At 40.0% G+C, this 22,187-nt stretch overlaps 1 protein-coding gene across 1 annotated transcript; it reads left to right on the top strand.

The window, feature by feature from the left end:
* Nucleotides 1-11,946: 11,946 nt before the first annotated feature.
* Commd8 (COMM domain containing 8) lies at nucleotides 11,947-21,405 on the top strand. The gene is made up of 5 exons (XM_057772087.1): nucleotides 11,947-12,045; nucleotides 14,130-14,285; nucleotides 17,617-17,769; nucleotides 19,354-19,509; nucleotides 20,544-21,405. Exons 1-5 carry the CDS (start codon nucleotides 11,980-11,982, stop codon nucleotides 20,562-20,564), a joined length of 552 nt encoding a protein of 183 aa, XP_057628070.1. The 5' UTR covers nucleotides 11,947-11,979; the 3' UTR covers nucleotides 20,565-21,405.
* The last annotated feature ends 782 nt before the right edge of the window (nucleotides 21,406-22,187 follow it).

The following is a 22,187-nucleotide window of genomic DNA, read 5'->3' as shown; positions in this document are numbered from 1 at the left end:
TTTATATAAGTTCAATGTCTAGTATTTCCCCAGTAGTATAAAGTTTAACAGTCATGATAAATCTGTTGTACAAAGAAGACACAATGAATTTTGCATGAAGTCCCGTGTGGATGGATATGTCTATCTTAGTGAGTTAGACAAACTGGGAACATTAACATAAAGAAAGTACTAGAGAGTTCCATGTAACAGTATCCTGTCCTCTATAGTAAGCATGAGATGAACTAACTCCACTTAGAGAACTGGAAAAAAAAAATCTACATCTAAGGAAGGTAATTAGAGAAAAGATGGCAAATTCAGAGACAGTGTGACCACTTGGGGTTAGAAACTGTGGAAACAAAGACGCTCAACTCTTTTGGGAACTCTTGCAAACAAGGAGTCTTTGATGTTTTATTTGAATTTAAGAAATAAAATGAACCTGGAAAACTACAGCAAAAGTTTGAGTCCCTTGGACACCCAGTCATTTCCTAGTCACTAGATTTTAAGTCCTCTTAAAAGTATTCCCTAAGTCTCTAGTTATTTGTTTACTTACTCATTTAAAAATATTTCCACTGGGGCTGGCAAGATTTCTCAGTGGGCGAAAGTACCTGTTGCTAAGCTGGATGACCTGAATTCAATCCCCTGGTCCCCACACGGTGGAAGGAGAGAACCGACCTCTGAACACTGTACAACCTCTGACTTTCACAGGTATGTTGTGTCATGTATGCATCTCCAAGTATACACAAACACACAAATAAATCAAATGTTTGAAAATTTGAAATAAAATAAAACTATCAGACACTCATCAACAATTCTAGGTTAAGGGAATACAGCACAAACCAAACCAAAACAAAACAAAACAAAAATCTTCCTCTGACCTCATTGGATGGATGTAAATACTTAAAGCATCATCGGACAAATGTTATATAAGTAGAATGCCACAAGGAAGGAGGGAGTGTAGTAGCAGAGTAGGAGGGACTCATGGCTTGCGGGTGGCGGATTTAGCTAGAAAGGGACATGTGAGCAAATATCTAAAGGTGAGTATCCATGGACAAGTATGGACAGTCCATCTGGGGGTGGAACATTGCAGCCAAAGAGAATATTCAGTACAAAGATTCTGAGGCAGGAGCATATGATATATTAGAAGAATAGCAAAGTATTCGTGTGTCTTTGTTAGTGTTTTATTGCTGTGAAGAGACACCATGACCGCAGAAATTCTTATAAAGAAAAACATTTAATTGGGGTTGGCTTACACTTCAGAGGTTCAGTCCTTAATCATCGTGGGGGAAAGCATGGAGATATGAGGTCAGACACGGTGCTGGAGAGGTAGGTGGGTGTTCTACAGTTGGGCTGGCAGTAAGCAGGAAGAAGAGAACACTGGGCCTGTATGAGCATCTGAAACCTCAAAGCCCTCCCTCAGTGACATATTTTCTCTAAGTCCACACCTACTCCAACAAGGCCACGGTGCCTAATAGCGCCACTCCCTATTATCCTATAGGGGGTCATTTTCAATCAAACCACTGCACCAAGTGTCCAGAGTGTCACACTGGGGCAGTAGAATAATGGGGATGAAAAGTAAAAGAATGTGACATTAGAGATAGAACTCTTGGAAGGCCTCATGGTTCTTTGTGAGGGCCTTAGATGCTACCTTGCATACATGAAAAGGCCTAGGAAGCTTTGAGTCCAGGACTGATACAATCTGATCTCTTTCTTTCTTCTTTCTTTCTTTCTTTCTTTCTTTCTTTCTTTCTTTCTTTCTTTCTTTCTTTCTTTCTTTCTTTCATTGAGCTCTATATTTTTCTCTGCTCCCCTCCCCGTCTTTCTCCTCCCCTTCAACACTCTCCCAAGGAATCTGACCTATTTCTTACAGGACCTATTTAAGTTCTTGTTGACAGCCACCAATAGTGGACAACTGCTGAGTTAACAGTCAAGACATAACTTTAACAACAAAGAAAAGGGATGCCTTTGGCCTAGCTCAAGATGATAACTGTGAAGGTGCTGGTCTGTTTATACATATGATTTGGGGATAGAGATGATAGGATTGTTATGTGAATTTTTAGAGATACTAAAGTCAAGGATAATTATAAGATTTGTTTCTGAACTCTTATTTAATCAACCTAGTTATGGCTTATTTCAGAAAGATCTCTAGCTACTGCTCTAGATCTGACCTCCACAGGGAAGAAAGTGAATATGTGAAGTCAAGAAGCTGAGGCTTTCCTTTCGCTTTCATAGTTAATTGTGTGGCAATTAGCTTTCTGGAATTAATATTTATTGACTTCCTGGAGTTAATAGTTATGAATCACAGCATTTCTTTAAGGGTAGCTGTACGAGGATACTATCAGCCCCTAATAATATTGCTACAAAATTCTATAACATAAGATACACTTTTTATTTTCTTGACTATCTCCCACTTTAGTAAACATACTCCAAGGACTTCTCCTTTGATTTAACTGAATCTTATAAAAATATAGAAACAGGAAGTAATGATTTTAGAGTTGAAAGTTCACAGAACTCCACTCTTTCGTTGTCTCACTTCCATCAACTTGTTCATGTTGAAAGTAGAAAGACCCGAGCTCTAGAACACTGAGAATCATGGTCTATCATCAGCCTCATGTCCATGAAAGAACCCAGAATTAATGCTTTGAAATCCGTATTAGCCCAAAGTTCAAGGCCATTTTCAAAGCACATGGAAAGGTAAAGAGAAGATATTGTAGACATCAATTTTCTTAAGACAATGTTCTTAATTTAGATGCTCAAAATGAACCAACAGAGCAATGACTGACACATGTTTATGTGCTCCAATATCTGTGAGAAAAAAATAGAATGACTCACATCTGACTTTTAGAAGGAGATCAAAATAACCAAATTCAGCTCTACGCGTTGGTTGTTTTCTGATAAGGCTAAAAAGACATTAGAAGGGATTTCCTACTTTTTTGCTTTCCTAACTCAAGTTCTCTTATCAGTTACCAAAAGAAACAGCACATTACAAATGGCATAACTGACATTAATGCTTCATTAAGCCTGATTTCTAGGAAGAGATATTTTATGCTGATAAGTGTAACTGTAGTGACAAGGGGCAATAAATCAAAGAATGTCTAAACTTCTTGATTCTTTTTTATAAATAGTTATTTACTGTGTGTGTGTGTGTGTGTGTGTTTTTGCTGGAGACTGAATCCAAGGCCCTGTGCTTATTTAGACAACTATCCTACCAATGAACCCTTTCTCTCTCTTTGATTTTTGACATTTTTTTTCAAACATGCTTGTTTGAACCTCTGGTTTTCTTTCTCAATCACCGTGTCATATACTGATGTGGAATTTCCCTCTGTATGCTATGAATATTTTTTATTATCATTGGTTAATAGAGAAGCTGCTTCAGCCTATAGCAAGGCAGAATATAACCTAGGCTGGAAGAGATATATAGAGAGAGTAGGCAGAGTCAGAGAGACACCATGTAGCTGCCAAAGGAGACAGACGCCAGATCCTTACCACTAAGCCACAGGCTCATGCTGATCCATAGATGAATAGAAATGGGTTAATTTAGTTATAAGAGCTAGCTAGAAATATACCTGAATCATTGGCCAAACAGTGTTGTAATCAATATAGTTTTTATGTGATTATTCATGTCCGATCAGTCGGGAAATGAATGAGCAGTCTTTATTTACAAATGGCACCAGCATGGGCAAACTACATTCACGTAAAACCTGAGAGAGCTTGGGAAGGGATTCTAGAAATAAAAGAACAAAGCTAAGCATGACTTCTTGGTAGTTGCATTTTTTCAGATAGACTCTGCTGGCAGCAACCAGAGGCATGGGTCCTTTGAGAAGTCTTCCTGACTCAGTATTAATGGAAAAAAGTTGCACAGGTTCTTTAAGTTCCAGCTTCCTGGTTCATGCTGGCAGAACTAACTCTGGCTCTGTCAGGAGGTCCTGCACTTAAATGGGGCCTGTGAGCAGTGTGTCACAAATTGCTTAATGGCAACATACACTCATTGCATCCCTGGAGATGGCGTGGTGTGCATAACTTGCAGAGGCAATGAACATACCTCTGCCATATTGGATGGGGCAAAGCAAATTGGCAGGGCCATGGAGTTGGCCCTAGCCACACCCACTTAGTAATTAAAAAAAAAGTGCTCCTTGTCAGAAAAGGATTTCAGATACACAATAGGACAGATTCATACATAAAAGACCTCTAAACAAGACACAATGTTGTATAAATATACGAGGCTTGGGAGAGAGAAGAAAGTATAGGCAGTTATAAAAAGAAATAGGTTCAAAAATTAAATTAAGCCTTTAAAGAGATAGTAAAAGTAATATAAAAGAGTACAGACAGTCATAGATTAAAGAGTAAAGAAAAATAAGCCACAAAAGATGGAAAACACACAAAGAGTCTGAATTATGTATATTATTGTGTTTTCTTTAAATTTTTTGACTGCAGAGAGATATATAATTGTGGGGCTGCTAAACTCAACCAATATATATATATATATATATATATATATATATATATGTATATATATTTTAAAGATATATGTATTTTAAAGGTTTCTTGTTGACCTCAAAATTTGAGTCGAAGGATATGTTACCTTGGAAAAGAGGTTCTGCTTTTGATTCCACAGAGGATGGGTAGCTGTATTCCTTCCAGGCCAATGTGGTTTGATGGAACAAGACGCCTCTAAAAGGTCTCCATGAATCTTAAAATACTTCACCCAATAAACAGCAGAAAGCAGTTTTGAGAAAACAGTGCCCAAATTCCCAAAATGATTCTTCATAAACGTTTGTTTTAATTTAACTGAGAATATGATATAGAGATCAATACTTTGCATTGGTATAGGTCTTGGTCTAGCAATACAAATTTAAGGTCAATTTGCTACTCTGTACATATGTATATTTCTACTCTTGTTTAAGGTATTATGTTTATACAGGTTATTTAAAATGTAATATATAATTAAAATTACAGATTCATAGATAGTTATCTTAATAGTCAAACTTGTAGTCATGATAGGTTTTCTAGATGTTCAGAGATATATATCAGATGGATGGGTATTCTTCAACTCTTTCAAAGACCTACAGAACATGGCATTTGAAAGATTTTAAAGAACTTAGGCTTTTTATGACAGTGAGACACATCTGCTCTTGGCAGCACCAATCTACTTCAAGAGACTGATGGACATTGAAGAGGATATTTATGGAGTTTGTTAGCCATTTGGACAAGAAACTGCTCTTGTCTGAACTGCTTGATGTTATGCTTCATAAACTGAACATGCAGGACCCACAGAAAAATGACTGCTGCACTTGCCTAAAGGTTAGACAGTCCTTCAGGTCCCTGTTTCATGAAAGAGTCTGTCAGACATTCTGTAGGACACAGAAGAAAGTAATTGATGAACTTTGCCATTACAAGGCAGAACAGATCTTCAAATTTCCTGCTTCATGGAAAAGTCTGCAAGATACTATGGGCCTGTAGGCTGAAGATGGATGCCCCAACATTACAGAAGAACTTTGGGTAACTGTCCAGGCAGCAAGATATCTCTGTCAATTCTAAAGTTTTGGAACTTGCTTACAATGCACTTCCTGTTTACTTAGGTAATATTATATCCTTCTGGGGTCTTTGAAGATTTTCAGAGAGATAGCTATAGTTTTCCTTAGTTATAATAAAAGACAAATTAGATATGAAACTTTAGACTCACAAAGATAAAATAGTTGATAGTTTATTTTCTTTAATTTTGCCAGATACAAATAGACTAAATATTGTAACTGTAATTCTTGTTTGAACCTGTTTTGTTACATATAATTTTACTATATTAAAGTTAAAACTTTACTTTTTATTTAGACAGAAAATGGGAGATGACATGGGATTTCCCACTGTATGCTATGAATATGTTTTATTACCATTGGTTAATAAAGAAGCTACTTTTGCCTATACTAGGGCAGAATATAGCATGGCTGAAAGACATATATAGAGAGAATAGGCAGAGTCATAGAGATGCCATGTAGGAAGACTGAAGAGACAGTAAGCCACAACCTTATGCCGATACATAGATTAATTCAAGTTGTAAGAGCTAGCTAGAAATATATCTGACTCATTGGCTGAACAGTGTTGTAATTAATATAGTTTCTGTGTGATTATTCGGGTCTGAGCAGTTGGGAAATGAATGAGCAATCTCTGTCTACAATATACTGTTAGAAATAATCTTCAAAGGTGATTGGGCTAAGACTTTATTGGCTTCTTTAGATGTAGATGGAATAATCACACGGTGTCATCATCTTGTGCAACTCTTAGAAATGCTCCTGCAGATACCCGGAGTTTAGATCTTAACCTCCTCATCTTTCAAACTAGTGGCTAGGAGGGGTTATGAGTCCATAAGAAACTTCATATGCTAAGCGTATCATCTCCAGAAGTTAAACTAATAATGTCAACTGTGCTATTTCAAAAACGGCTACCCTATGGTTAAAGTCAAATTGATAGATATTATTAGATTTCCTTTTAATATGGCAGTTGGGTGATCTTCCTCTTTTCTGCAAGATGCTTGTAAACATTACATGTGTCTGGTCTTTCTGTATCTTTATTTGAGAGAGCTGTAGGATTTGCCTTGTATCCTGGAGCATGGAGTGACATTATAATTGTGCATTATTTTGATGGCATCTGCTGGGCAGTGACTTTTAGGGATATCTAGTCTGATGACTCAGAAGTGTAGGCCTTGTATTGCTTTAAATTTCTACCAGCTTTTTGGAAGCATTTTTTTTCCATTAGTGCAGACGCTGACAGTTCATTCTTTCATTATGTGATCCCAGGATCAAAGTCAGTTCCTCAGGGTTGACAGCAAACACCTTTATTCATTGATCCATCTCATGGGTCCTAAATATTGTAATTCTTGTCCTTGTGTCCCTAATTTAAGACATTTCCCTCTCTGGATGCTGTGGGCATCCTGGTATGAATAAATGGATGAATGAAAGTTCATTGTTTTTGCCCCTCAGTCTTTTTTTTTTTTTTTTTTTTTTTTTTGGATTTTTCAAGACAGGGTTTCTCCATAGCTTTTGGTTCCTGTCCTGGAACTAGCTCTTGTAGACCAGGCTGGCCTCGAACTCACAGAGATCCGCCTCCCGAGTGTTGGGACTAAAGGCGTGCGCCACCACCGCCCGGCTTGTCCCTCAGTCTTAAGTGATTTCCCCAAGATCTTCTACATTCATTTTCATTAATTTAGTTAAGTCTCAAAGCTGAGAATTCCCACATTTTTTTCCCTACAATGTATTTTCAGCCACTTCCACCTCACCTTCTTTCTGAATGCAACGTTGCCCTAGCACCTCTTGTACAAGGTCTACAGATTTCCCTTTCAAGTCTTGCTGAGCTCAGAGTTGGGCTTCACTGCTGGCTAAGTAAACCAGGCAAACCGGTAGGGCAGCAGAAGCTGATGGTGTGTGCTCAGACCCGTGCTAAGGCATGGTTGCTGTGAGTTGGGGCCAGAAGAACTAAATACTGTTTCAGGGCAGAGTGGGCTATAGAAGGAGACACTAGCTAAAAATAAAAACAATCTGAAATGAAAGAAAGAAAATGCCACATAGGATTGGTAGGCCTACTAACACCCCTCACTCATCACGAAGGGCAGGATGATTCTATAGAGTGGTTGTCTTTTGGAAGAGTCCTTCACTCTCTTTGCTAAACTACACCCCAACACCCACTTGTGAGATGCTAACAGAGCACCCATTTAGGATTGAAATAGGAATCCACATGGTGGGACTGTAGGAAGAAAGGGATGGATTCTGCCAATGGAATGTAGGGGTAGAGGCAGCAAACATTTAATGAAGGGTTTACTATATGATATAAGTGGTGCTTAACACATGAACAGGAATATGTCAAACTGCTACGTTTTTGCTTTACCTTTTTTTAAGATAACTAAGTTGCTCTGACTCACACAGAAGTGGTATAAGGAATTGGAGTCCCTGTAATATTGTCTGAAGAGAGACAGTTGGCTTGGTAGTATCAGAATGATGGAAAGCAAGGGTTCCTGTTCTTTAGTGACCGACAACTTGGAAGATAGATTCTGTGGCAAATGAGATCTAGGAAATAGGTTGGAAAACATATCAGTGTAACTGGTTGTTAATGGAGACACTGCAGGAAGGACATGAGCAAGTCCACATGAGATTTAGCTATTTTTTTCTTGCTATTGTTTCGGTGCTGGGACCTTGAATATGGTAGTCAAGCACTCCTCCACTGACCTGTATTTCAGCTTATCTTTGGCTGCTTTGAAAGCAAAAATTAAAAAGATCAATATAATCATAATTTATTAAAGATGTATGTGTGTATATTTATATAATTTTTTTGAAACAAGGCTATACTCTTAGGACTAGACTGGCTTCAAACTGTGACAATCTCCCTGTTTCCCAAGTGCTGGGATCACACACTTAAGTCATCCTATCTGGTTTATCATATTTAAGCTCTTTCAAACAAGATTTTGATAGGAAAATCCAGAAAAACCAAAAGAGAATTTAGATCATATGCAATTCTTCAAATGACTGACAACTATTGCTAACAGTTTGTGGATTCTTTTTCCCAGGAATCTACACACTATTCACTTAACACAACATAAACCAGTATCAAACAGTGCAGAGACTTGGAGCTCCCTCACCCAATGACTCTATCTACTTATTATATGGATCTATTTCAATTTTTATTAAGCTTATCATGATTTGTTAAGCTTATGATTGACTACTCTTTATGTGTTGTTATAAACTGAGACCAATCTTAAAGCCAAACATTTAATTCTAACATACTGCTGGAACAGGAATGTCTGAGTCAAATGATGAATGCATTTTTACAATAATCCACAAAAAAATGTACTTGTTTCCTGACAGCAGTGTGAAAATAAATACTATATTTAATTTAGAAAGACCTTCGAAATGTTTCTCTGCTTTGTCCTCTAACACCTGTCTCCCAGAGTGTTAACATGTAAAAACTGCATACCAGACCACATCGGTAGGCTATGTAAAATCCCTTCCCATGTGTCTGTGTCTTCACCACGACCCCTGCCCTGTTCACTGCAGTTCACACACACAAATTTCCAGACACTGTATTGAAGAATTCTGGCTTCTCATTCAGGGCCTTTGCATTCAGCTGGCAGTCCTTTTGTCCCACATACTCTTCTCTCTTCCTCATCTCTTGTATCAATGCTGCTTCTAGGCATGATGCTCCCTTACAGATCTGAAGCATAATTTTTACTTTCTTTCTCTCTTAGATCACTCTTTTACTTTCTGAAGAGATTTGTCAACAGACAATCTTATCTTACCTGCTCATAGGTTAGGCACCGCTCCTACTCTGTGTTCAAGTACAGCTGCCATGATCAGACACATTACAGGATCTCATGCATGGTAGATGTTCCACCAAGAACTGTGGAAGAAGAGAAGGAAGGAGGGAAGGAAGAAGAGAAGGAAGGAAGGGCTTACCCAAAGTTTTGTGCAGGAAACTCTACTCCAAAATGACAAACAACAAAACAAAACAAAACAAAACAACAACAGAAAATAAGCAACCAAACCCAGGAAGGGGTTCTCTAAAGAGGAAACTTGCTTTCCAGCTTCTGTTCAGTACAGTCAGGGTCACCTAGGCTCCGCCCTGTTTCCCAGCTGTGACCCCTTGTCTACATCTGTCCAGCACTGTGAGGTAGACTGGATGGATGGAGAGGCAGACCACAGTACCAAGGTAGAGACTTCCAGCACTTGACCTAGCAGCATAGATAACAAGACTATTTTCTGGAAGTTGCTTTTCCTTGGCCATATATAGGCAGGGAAGGTGGCCACTTGGAAAGGTATCTTAGCACGTTCTATGTGCCAGGCTGGGCCTCACTTAAACAACGTTACACATATGAACTTAAAACAAGCCCTGTAAAGTCTACACTGTCATTGTCGATAATGAGAGATGGGGAAGCAGGCACACCAGGGAGGTGAACTAGCTTGCCATTGTCATACAGATTATAACAGTAACAATGATTAGCAGAGCTGGACTAAACTTTAACTCCAGAGTCTGCATTTTAAGCCCGTCTCGTAAAAAAAAGGTTAGGGAGATAGAGACCAGAATATACCCAACAGGAATAGAATCAGAGAAACAGTTAAGGCTTTAAGATGCTTTAGGGATTGGTTTGTTTTCAAGCCGGATAACCAAGGTTCAGTTCTTAGGACTCTAGAACGAAGAAATCAGCTCCTATAACTTGTCCTCAATCCCCCTTCCAACACACTTTAAAAACTTTAAAATAAAAAAGTCGAAAGTTAAAAGAAATCTGATGCCTTTGATTACATATACGAGGACAAGCTATTACTACAGAAAAGACAGATATTAAGGGTTCTTTCCTCTCAATTTTATGTGGTATTTTAAAACCAGTTTCTGTTGGAAGTTCAATTTTGTTAAGTCATATCCCAAAGGTCGACTTCTTCTTGGTGTGCAGTGTTGCTTGAAAAAAAAGTCTGGATCTAATTTTTATTACCCTTTATGTCATGATGCATATGTCATTTTGCAGTATGGACTCATGTTGCATGGCTGCAGGGAAGTCATTGCCTGTGTGCCTTCCTTTACGCAGGCACAGCACAAATTCTCTACTTAAATTCTGCCACTATTACCTATGTGACCTTTCCTCCACAAAGGCTGAATCCTCTTTAATGTAGGAAAATTACTGACCACAGAAGGTTGCCATGGAGATTAGTAGGGCAAAATAAACCAAGTGTTTGCCATTTATTACATGGTTGACAAGCACGTGTCTCACACGTTACACTATATAAAATTCAGCTCCCATAGGCAACATTGCCCATCACTGGATTTAGTAACACACTTACACAGATTTCCAGGCAGCAATTTATCTCAACGGTGTCTGGGGATTCCCTATCCACGGTGCTTTAAGACAATTATGTTTCAGCTGGAGCAGTGTGAGTTGTAAATACCTCTTTGTATTGTAGTAAAACGGGAAAAGTAGTAAATGTCTTAAGGGAGCCTCAAGACCTTCCACTCCCAAATGCTGGGGCAGGCTAGAGAAAGGAAGTTGATCTTGAAAGTGCTACTGAGTTGTTTTTCTCGGAATAGGAATAGTTTACAGTTCGGATAGTTGCTTTGTCTTCTTCTCTGGTGTGCCTTAGCACTTTCCAATACTGCCATCTTTAACGTTACAAATCACACTGCAAACCTTTCTTTCTAATCGTACGGGCCTTTGCATGGCAGGACTCTATCATGGATAGCACTGGATTAAAATTACAGCTGAAAGAATTTGGAGAATAACAGAAAGGCATTATGAATTTCAGGCTTAGTCCCGTGGTAAATGTGTGGGTGTAGACACGGATTTCAATTAACATCAGATTGTTTTTGTTACTTAACTTGGGTAATGAGTTTTTGAGTTGCCTGATAAAATAGAGCTGACCCGGTTAAATAGGAATTTCAGAGAAAAAAATTAAACTTTTAGCTTAAGCATATGTCATGCAGCATTTTGGACATATTTAAAACATTATTTGTCATTCACCTGATTTTCCACATTTAACTATGCTTTGTCATTTTATGAGCTCCATCTTGGACCGCGTTTGTTGTTTGTAAACGGAGAATAAACTAATATCTTTGTAGGATAAAAAAATCTAACTTTAATTTGCCTTCGAGGTCAAAATCTTTTAGTAAGAGCTTGTTGGATCTTTGGGGAAACGGCCCTGGGCTGACACAAATACAAACTGTGGCTACCCTTACTAGATGATTTTCTTCAGCGTGAAAAATGTTCATGAGATCGGTCTCTGACCACAGTCACAACCGAGCTGAAGTCTGTAAATCTTCCTCCAAATAAAAAATAGGTACGTAGGAGACTTTCTCCCAAGCAGGAAAGACCAGCTCTCTCCTACCTACAGGGAAATCCGGGGCTGAGGCTTTGCGCAGGCGCACAAGGATTTTGCGAAGGCGCGCCGGCCCCGCCCCCTGGTTAGTCACGTGGGCGAGTCCTAGCTTCAGCCTATGGTCCGGGCCTGTCACGTGACCGGGGTCCTCGGTTCTCCTGGGATGGAGGCGGAAGAGGGGACGCCGCTGTGGCGGCTGCAGAAGCTGCCTCCGGAGCGGGGCGCCCCGGTGAGGGGTCGCGGGGAGAGCTTGGGAGGGTGGGGTTGGGACATCTAGTCCTGGGCCCCTGGGGACAGAGTGGCGGCCCAGGGATTTTGCGCGCGACCCGGGGTTGCCCCTGGCCTGGGTGTGTGGGGTCATCCTGCATCTAGAAAGCCGTGGTGGTGGAGCCCTTGGTTTGTTGCATTCACGAGTGGTCATTCATGCATGAGGTCAGACCTCCCGAACACCTCCTGTGAACCCTTTTAGTGTGGTACAGAGGATGCAGTGAGACCCTGGCGGGTCCGTCCCCTGGTGGGCGGCTGGAACCAACTCCTAACCGGAAAACAACCGGCCACCAACTTTTCTTAGAGTGGCTCCGAGGTGACTGCAGCCGCTGAAAACACACCCACTCACAAAGTCAAGCTTGTGGGGACCAGGGACTAACAGCCAGGCTTTACCTGTAGCATACCCTGGGTCCAGGCTCCCGTGAAAGTGTTTGGTGGTGGCACCCAGTCTTTGCCCGCGCCAAACTTCTTTTCTGAGTCTCGAGTATGGCCCTCCTTCCCAAACTCTGCTCAGCTTGTAGTGGGGACAGTGTAGGTGAGGTTGAAAGAAATTTAACTTCGCCCTTTTCAAAACATTGTACACCTTTTCTTGGACTTTACAAGTGAGGGCGGTGAAATGCCAGCCTCGGGTTTGAGGAATTTGCTAGAGGTTTCCAGAGAGCCAGGGCCAAAGCTGAAGCCCATGCTCTGACGTATGGACCAAGTCTCTGAACTTCCACGCCTGCTGTCGTCCCTTATAGAGATGGTCAAAACTTTTCTCCAGTCAATGTCTGTGACCCCAGAATCTCTGAGTGGAGCCAACCATCTCCTTTCCCAGCCCCCGCCTTCTGCCGCAGCTGTGGAGAATTCCGTGTTTGGGGTCAGCTCCTTTTTCCCTGCTTGGGTTCCTCCCTGGCCTCGTTTTGTTTGGGTGGTGCCACCATTCGTACCCAGCCGCTAGATCTAGAAAATCATTCTTGGACCTCCCCCTTCCTTGACCTAGTTACCTTTTCTGTCACCACAATCTCTGAGTCTCACACTCCCAATATTTTGGCAAAATCTTAGAAAAATAATGTCAACACGGAATGAAAGTTGAGCACATATTAACGTCTTGGCTCTTTTCTGCTGTCTGCAAGGCCTCCTCCCGTGATTTGGTCCCTACTCACCTTTTCAAAAGTCTTGTGCCCTTTGACCCATCCCTGTCTCTCAGCAGCTGCAGTTCCCAAACCTGCAGTGTGGTTTTGGTTTTGGTTTCAGTCCTGTGTATGCTCATGGCTTGTGGCTGCCAACGCCTGGCAGCTTCTCATCCTTTTCACATAACCCTTTCCTTGCTTCTTTGCCCTTGCTAGGAACACCTTTCATGTGCGTTGACATGCTTTCTGTTGCTGCTGGTGTAGAATGAAGAGGATGCTGAGGAGGAAAGGATGGGCAGGGCCTTCTCAGAGCGAGCAGCGGAGTGCTTGGGAGTGTGAGTGGAGGCACAGCAGAATCAAGTCGGAAGAGCACCAGTGGGAGGCTTGGATGTGAATGTCAGACTTTGGTTATTGGGCTAGAAATGATGCCTTAGGACCCCAAAGGAAAACTCTTTAATGTAATATTTTCTATTCAGGGATACTGAAAAAAAAAAAAAAAAAAAACCAGTGCATCATTAATGTTATTTTAGTTTCTAAAGGTAGACATCATCATGGAAAGTCTGGAGTTTAGCTGGGTTTGGAAGCTTAATACCTGTAATCCCAGCACTTGGGAGGCTGAGGCAGGAGGATTGACATAAATTTAAGATGAGCTTAGACCACAGAAATGAGACTTTAATCTCAAGCAACAATAAAATAAAAAAAAAAAACCCCAACAAACAAAAAGAAAAACCTCCCCAAACCAAATAAAACAAAACAATTCTCCAAACAACAAATAAAACAAAAAACAAGATGAAAAAAGAAAATCCAACCGTAAATCTTAAAAATTGTTACCTTTCGGTCTCAAACTGGCTTTATAAAAGGGGCGATTCTGCAAGGAAGAGACGTCTGTCTTGTCATCTACTTTAAAGTGCTTTTGTTTCCTTTCTGTCCCCAGCTTCTTCACAAAATCATTGATGGCATGTGTGGCCGAGCCTATCCCGCCCACCAGGATTATCACAGTGTTTGGGAGTCTGCTGAATGGAAGCAAGTTCTGGAAGATGTTACCACATTTTTCAAAGCTGTAGTTGGCAAAAACTTTTCAGATGAAGAGGTGACTTCACTCCTGATCTCTTTACCCAATAATAAGCACTACCCAGAGTTTTTTCTTTTTTTAATTAATTTATTTTTTTAAAAAAAAAACATTTTCTCATTTTACATACCAATTCCAGTTCCCACTCCCTCCTCTCCTCCCACTCCCTCACCCCCAGTCACTCCTCAGAGAGGGTAAGGCTTCCCATAGGGACTCAACAAAGTCTAGCACATTGCTTTGAGGCAGGACCAAGGCCCTTCCCACTATCTAGGCTGAGCAAGGTATCCCTCCAAAGAGAATGGGTTTCAAAAAGTCAGTACAAACAGTAGGGATAAATCCCAGTGCCACTGTCGGTGGCCCCACAGTCTATCCCAGCCATACAACTGTCACCCACATTCTAAGCACCTAGTTTGGTCCTATGCTGTCCAGCCAGAGATGGTGAGTTCCCATCAGCTCAGGTAAGCTGTTTCAGTGGGTGTTCCCATCATGATCTGGACCTCTTTGCTCATATTCTCACTTTTCCTACTCTTCATCTGGACTTTGGGAGCTCAGCCCAGAGCTCTGCTGTGGATTTCATTGCTTCTAGGGGAGGGCTCAGCGCAGGTCTTACACGATACAACACCTGAAACATGTAATTATGAGTGAGTGGAATTCTGAATTGAATTTTTGGGGCCTTTGTGGTTTTGTTTTAGTTGTTTTTTCTCCCACTGTAACACATTTAAAAGTATACAGAAGAAAGCAGGATGCTAAAGAACCAGCCTTTGTGTTCTGGTTTCTGGGAGTAGACAGTTAACATTGGACCTCATGGGCCGTGGCTTTTCAACATGTCAAGAATTGTTTGTGCGTATTTATGTGAGTTGTTTACCAGACGATATTTTGGACCTGCATTTCCTTGAATATATTCATCGAATCTATTCATACCTTATTTTCTTACTCTCCTAGTGGGGCTTTTGGGGAACAGAAGGTCTGAAGTTAATGAAATCCAGTTTCCTAGTATTTCTTTCATTGCTTAGTGTTATCAGTGCTGTATTGAAAAAGAAGGTATCTTGTAGGTTTTCTTGTGGAGGCTTGATTGTTTTAGCTTCTCTAATTTCTCAGATAGGTTTTGAATTAATAATTTTGTGTGGGACAAGGGCCATCTCAGTTTCTTCTGCTTACTATCTTGTTGGCTAAGTGTCATCTTGTGGAATGCCTATCCTTGCCTCACAAGGCTACTGTACAGCCTTGGTCATAAATCAGGTGGTCACGTGTGGGGTCTGTCTCTGGACTCTTCCATTATTCTCTGTGGCAGTTTTTGGCGTTTCTACACTGTTTTAATTAGCACAGCATTAAAGATACGCTACATTAATCCTTGATGCTAGCTGGGAGAAGACCTTCAGCATCATGTTTCCTCAAGGTTGCTTTGTCTCTCCTTGGTTCTTTCTGTCTTCTTATTCACTTTAGAATCAGCTTGTCAGTTTGGATTTTCATATGGCTTACACTGAATTTTGAGATTATATGGGGAGAATTGGCAGCATTAGTTAGCTTCCTAGCCTGTGGACAAAGGCTAGGGCTCATGGTTTAGACTGGCTTTCATTTCTCTCTATTGTTTATATACATGTATATTTGTTTTGTTTAGTTTTTTTGAGACAGGGTTACTCTGTGTAGTTCTGGCTGCCCTGGAACTCGCTCTGTAGACCAGGCTGGCCTTGAACTCACAGAAATCCACCTGCCTCTGCCTCCCAGAGTGCTGGGATAAAAGGCGTGTGCCACCACTGCTCAACTATGTTTTTTAATTTTAATATAGAAGTCTTGCAAATACTTGGTTATATTTCTGAAAGATGCAGCTTTTAGTACACTTTAATTTTATTCTTTAGTTGTTTGTTGTTAGGATGTAGAAATTGTTGAACTTTTATATTCTTTTCTATGTCTAATACTTTTCTTAGTTTATTTAGTGTGTATATTGTATATATGTGATATACACAAACACACTTTTTTTTAAACAAAAAATTGTGGTAGTAGACCTATCTCCCACACACCTTAGGGAGAAAATTACTAATTTACCTTTTAGTCATTAGCTGTATGATTTTATAGGCATTAATTAGTAGATTGAAGAAGTTTCTTTCCAACTTTACTGACTTTTTTCCCCCATTTTCTCCGAGACAGGATTTCTCTGTGTAATAGCCCTAACTGTCCTGGAACTCACTTTGTACATTGGGCTGGCTTTGAACTCACAGAGATCTGTCTGCCTCTGTCTCCCTTCATGCTAGGATTAAAGGCGTGCGCCACCATGCCCAGTTGACTTTGTTTTTTAATCATCAATGGCTATTACATTTTATCAGCTTTTTTTCTGAATTATTTCCTTTTATTTTCTTAATGTATTGATTATTTTTGGATGTTAAACTAAGCTTGCATTGCTATGATAAATCCAGTTTGGTCATGAAGTATTACTCTTTTTCCTGTGTGCATTGGTTCGATGACCCAGTGTCTTGCCTAGTTTTTGGATCTCTATTTGAGTGACACTGTCCTGTAAATTTTTTCCTATGATAATCTTGCTAAGTTCTTTGGTTTTAATCTGTTTGTAGAGTGACTTTGGGAAGGTTTTTGTTTTTCTCTTTTCCTGTCCTTTGGAAGAGTTTTTGCACCATTGATTTTCTTTGTTTAATGGCATTGAATTGCTTAATTTTTATATCGGGAAAAATTTATCTCATTCACTTTTATTTAACTGCCCAGTTGTCAGAAGTACAGATTGTTAGTGTAGTCTTTGAATGACTCCCAGTGTATGGTTTACTGTATACATTTGAAACTGCTATGTGTTTTGAAGTTATTGGGTATGGTTTGTATATGTTGTATCATTTGATTAAGTGGAAGTTAATATTTTTATGTTCTGAGATGTACTAATGCTTTCTGTGAGTTTCTCAGCTGGAAACTGTTAGTATCTCTGAGAATAAGTGCTTTATTCTGTAGGATTTTGTTGGGCAGTGATGGCACACGCCTTTCATCCCAGCGTTTGGGAGGTAGAGTTGTGCTGCATTGCCTAGTTTGAAGCAGTCCAGTTAGGCACACACAGGTTTAGGACTTGCACATTTCTCCTGAGTTTCTCCTCCTATTTCTTGGAAAAGTCCTTGCTGTTAGGGCTGCAGTACACTGTGCACTCTCTAGCTTTGTCAGTGAGTCTCTTTCTTTACTTTCTGACTGGAGGAACTTGTTAAGACTCGTCTGGTTGCTCATTCTCAGCCCATGCTCTTTGTAGTTAGTAAAGTTTCATCCTCATTGTACTGCCATTTAAGACGTGAGCGGAAAGAGGGTGGGCACATGTTTACATTGGAGCAAGAGGTCCCTTTCTCCTGACCATCTGTGTGTGTTTCCACAGACACTCCAGCAGTTGAGCCAACTGAATTCATGCCATCAAGAAGCTGTTATGAAATGCTTGAAGAGTAGGAAAAGCGAGATCAAGCAGGTCCTGTTAGGAGAAATAGTTGGTATTTCTTGTGCACAGCTACAAGATTTTGATTGGCAGTTAAAGGTAAGAATCTAGTTATTTATGTGTTTTTGTGTGTAGTGTTTAAATATATTTATTCTTTTAAAATAAAAATACCTACAATTTGTAATTTTGAGACTACATTGTTCCAAGGTAATAGTAAAGCTTATATAAATTACTGGTTTTGTATTAACTTGGACATCAAGAGCATTCTAAGCAACCAGACTGTGTGTGGTGCCATCATCCTGATTTTTCCTAGACCCATCAATCAGACATGGAGAAGTGTGTATATAGTGTATGGCCTTGATAAGAGTCTTCTAGATGCCGCAGCTTTCTCAAAGTGTAAGTCATCATAAAGTACAGTTTTGAAAACATTGTGGAAAGAGGGTGAGAGGGTCGTGCCGAGTGGAGAGAGAACAGTTTCAGAACAGCTTTCTGTTCTTTTAAGGTATCTAACTAGTAGAGAGAAAACAGATAACATTCTCTTCCTTGAGTTTAGCATGGTCTTAGATCCAGAAAGTGCTTCATGTTGTTTCGGTGGCTTAAGAGGACAAAAGGAATAACCACTTGTAGACAGAGTTGTCTTAGCCGAGAAAATGGGCCTTGTGGTTCTGTTGTGACTCAGTCATGTTTAAGATTTTTTAAATTAATGTGTTTATTGTATTAACATAAAGCTCAAAGTGTAGGAAGTACGCAATATAGCCAAAATTTGAAATGATTTTATACCTGTTACGTTGATGGGCCAAGATAAAAAGCAGTTGATCAGCGCTAAACTAAATGAAAGGTTTTCATTTAAACATATAACATTTACATAAGTATGGATGATAGGGGAGAGATGCTAGTATAGCATTCATGAAGGATATTTAGTTGTTTATTAAATTGTGGCTTAACTGATACGGCTTCAGGCTTACATTTTGTCAGGAGACGTGCCGAGCTTTTGGGTAAGTGTCTATGGATGCTATTTTCACCTATGCAGTCTTTTGTGTTAATTTGATAATCCCTTTAGTTTTGGTTGCCAGACTTCAATATTTAAACAAATAAGACCCTTACCAGAAAAGAGTGACTGGAAATTTAAAATTATGGTTTGTGGAATTTCTTTGAGACACTGGAGACCGTGTGCCTGGAAAAGATCAGGCCAGTTGCAGATACTGTAATTATGTTCAGAAGACTAGATGTCTCTTGGGTGTGATATCTTAATTCTATATTCATCAGCAGTTTGATAGCCAATCAAGAATTAGGCTGCTTAATTTCTAAGAGTTTCTGAGTATTTTTCATCTTTTATACATGAACTGCCATCTTGGAATGTCTAGCAGTTCTGTTGCAGGACACTTTCAGGACTTCTGAGTTTCTATAGGAAGGTATGGTATGAACCTGAAGAACGTGTCTTGTTTGGCCAAACTTTGATCCAGACACTGGCTTTTGGACACGGTGCTGGCTCCTTTCTTGCTGCCCATTTCCTGTATTTGTTCTGTCTCCTTTCATTTCTCCTTCTGGTCTTTGAATGTGTGTTTAATTTATCGTTTCTCTTTCCCGGTGTTTACAGGCAAACAGGAACGATGTGCTCTCACCAAATTCAGATGCTTGTTGTGTGTACAACTTACTGTTTATCATTTTTCTCACCTGCAACAGCTCGCGCTTTCTAGTGACAAGATCGCCACTTTACAGATGCCATTTTTAACCCTTCATCTGGATGTAAAGGAGAACGACGAAGTGAAACCATACTCCATTGAAATGAGTAAAGAGGAGCTACAGAATCTAATCAGTTCCTTGGAGGCAGCCAATAAGGTGTGTGCTTGAACTGAATCCTGTGGTTTACATGCTCAAGTGTCAGTGGGCCGTTGGGTAGGAAGAGTAGCATTCCGGCAGGGTTTTAATGCATCTCATTTTACTGATACTTTAGATCAAGCACAGAAAATACTTTGTTGGGATGTTGTTGAGATGTTTAATTCTACTTTAAATGTTGAATTAATTATAACTTAGAGTGTTCAATTACCAAGTTCTGAATTAATTATCTAATTATTTCTGAAACAAAAGCAGTACTGTTACAACCATAGTTTTTTGTTTTCCTCCAGTATTTATTAAACTTAAAAATGAAATGTTTACCCTGAGACCATGACATTAGTTGATTCTCAAGTTTCTCTAATTAATAAAAAAAAACTTCATTATTCTAAAAAAAGAAATGTCTTATTTGGATGGACAGATGTTAGGCAATTGCTTCTGTAATGTTCTGGTGTGGGAGGTGAACTGTAGTTACATCAAAATGAAGCTGAGATGCGATAGAACTAATCAGTCTCCAGTCCTCACATTGGCAGAGCCGTGTCACAGCTCCAGCCTTCAGTCCCAGTGTATGTGAGAAAACAGGCTTTAAACAGCAGGGATTGACTGGGAGGAAGCTGTCAGGATTTGCTTGTTACTGGGCAACATTTCTCGAGAGGGCTAGTCGTAGGGTTTGGCTCCCAGGTGTTCTTGACCACCTCCCTCGCTGCTAATCATGTGTTAGATCCTCTGGCTCTCTTAAGCCCTGAAACATCACATTCTTCCCATTCTCCACAGTTGTTCACATTTTAATTTTGCCTTCATGGCTGATTCTCATGTCCAGCAAGGAAGCCTTTTGGCCTTTGGATGAAGTTGTGTGTGAGAATTGGGTGTGGTAGTGCCTGATATTGGTGCTGAGGACTGAGAGCACCAATCTTGGCTGGCAGGGGCTCTAAGCCCTCATTTGCCTGTTGCTCTTCTTATCCATCTCTAGAGTTTACCTAACAGCTAGCAGCTTCATTCCAGTCTAACCTGATATTGCTTCTCCCTGTTTGTGTTTTAAGGTGGTCCTGCAGTTAAAATAACTGGAAATGGTGAATTTTCAACTATCATATTTCACTGTTGCACTGTGGCAAGCGAATGCTGTGTTCAAGGGTGGATGCTACAGCAGGCTGAGCAGGAAGCATTGCTGAGATTACAGAGATGAAAATCTGTCAGCAGCCCTAAAGCACAGGAAATTGTATGGCTGATAAGGAATGCATAAAATGAAAGATGAAAAGGCTGAAGTCTCAGTTTGTGTTTTCACAATGATTGGTTTGTCTCATTTATTAAATATTTGAGAAATCTTTCTAATAATACTTTATCAAACAGTAAAAATAAGTTCTAGAGTAATGTAAATACTCAAAACTCAGACATACAGGACTGTTGCTTAAATGCGAATAGCAAGGCGTGCATTATGAATAAATAACATGATATTGGAAAATAATGTTTTAAAGAACGCATAAGCTGCATATGTAACTCAGGAGGTTGCATGTCTTTTCATGTTTCAAAGAAGGGATTCTCAGTTGCAAAGTTTCAGACAAAAGCTTGTTATCAGATATGAACAAGAAAACATTGAAAATTTGTGTGAATAATTTGGGATTTAAGAATTTTATGAACTAAAACTATAAGAAATGAAAATAATATTGTTCTTTCTGCACGTCCCCACCTGCTCGGGAGACTATGGTCTGAGAAAAAGAGGAAGCTCTCCTTGATTGTGTAGTGTACATATTGTTACTCATAGACAATTGTGTTTTTATACGTTCTTAATATGGAATTTGAGCTCTTGGATGGTATTGCATTAACTGTAACACAAGCCATTTTTCATATCAGCTACCTTTAAAAATACGCATTCTGAACGATTAAAAGTGTCTGGTTTTATCTTTATGTGTTGCTTGATTTCAATGACTTCCTGTGTACCTTAGTGGTTGGTAATTAACTGGTCCCTGCTGTTAGCAGTTCTGTGGCTCCGTCAGGCACCGCAGCCTGACCGTCCAGAGCAGTGACAGCCACTGTCCCCTCCATACAGCTGCAGGTAGCAAGGTGGTGGCGCACGCCTTTAATCCCAGCACTCGGGAGGCAGAGGCAGGCGGATCTCTGTGAGTTCGAGACCAGCCTGGTCTACAAGAGCTAGTTCCAGGACAGGCTCCAAAACCACAGAGAAACCCTGTCTCGAAAAACCAAAAAAAAAAAAAAAAAAAAAAAAAAAATAAGTAAATAAAAAAATAAAAATAAAAATAAAAAAGAAGAAGAAGAGGAACTTGGGACAGAATGTTTTTCAGTGTACTACTTTTTCATTAAGAGATTTTGGGTATGGAATGTGTTTTTACTGCTGTGCTCAGCTGGTTTTTGGTTCCCTCTTGGGCAAGTCCCACAAGTCAGTGGAGCACTGATGGCTTGCAGAGCAGTGCCTTAGGAGGCCTGGTCCAGTGGGCTCTGGACTACAAGGAAATACCTTGTTCTCCCCTCCCACAGCATGGCTCTACCAGCCTGTTTCTTCTTCCTTGAAGTTTGATCGACATGTTGTCTGATATCCTTATTAAAGTGCCAGTTTGGTACATTTTGACTGACAGATACTCATGCAAGCACCACCACGGTCAAAGTACTGAATACAATCTTGCCTGCAAGCTTTCTCTTGCCCTGGGTCCTTCCGGTCACCACTGCTGTGC

Source organism: Chionomys nivalis, chromosome 6 (genome assembly GCF_950005125.1).
Source record: "Chionomys nivalis chromosome 6, mChiNiv1.1, whole genome shotgun sequence".
In the NCBI taxonomy this organism is placed as follows: Eukaryota; Metazoa; Chordata; class Mammalia; order Rodentia; family Cricetidae; genus Chionomys; species Chionomys nivalis.
The sequence above is the reverse complement of the archived record's forward strand: the minus strand, read 5'-3'. Positions and strand labels throughout refer to the sequence as shown.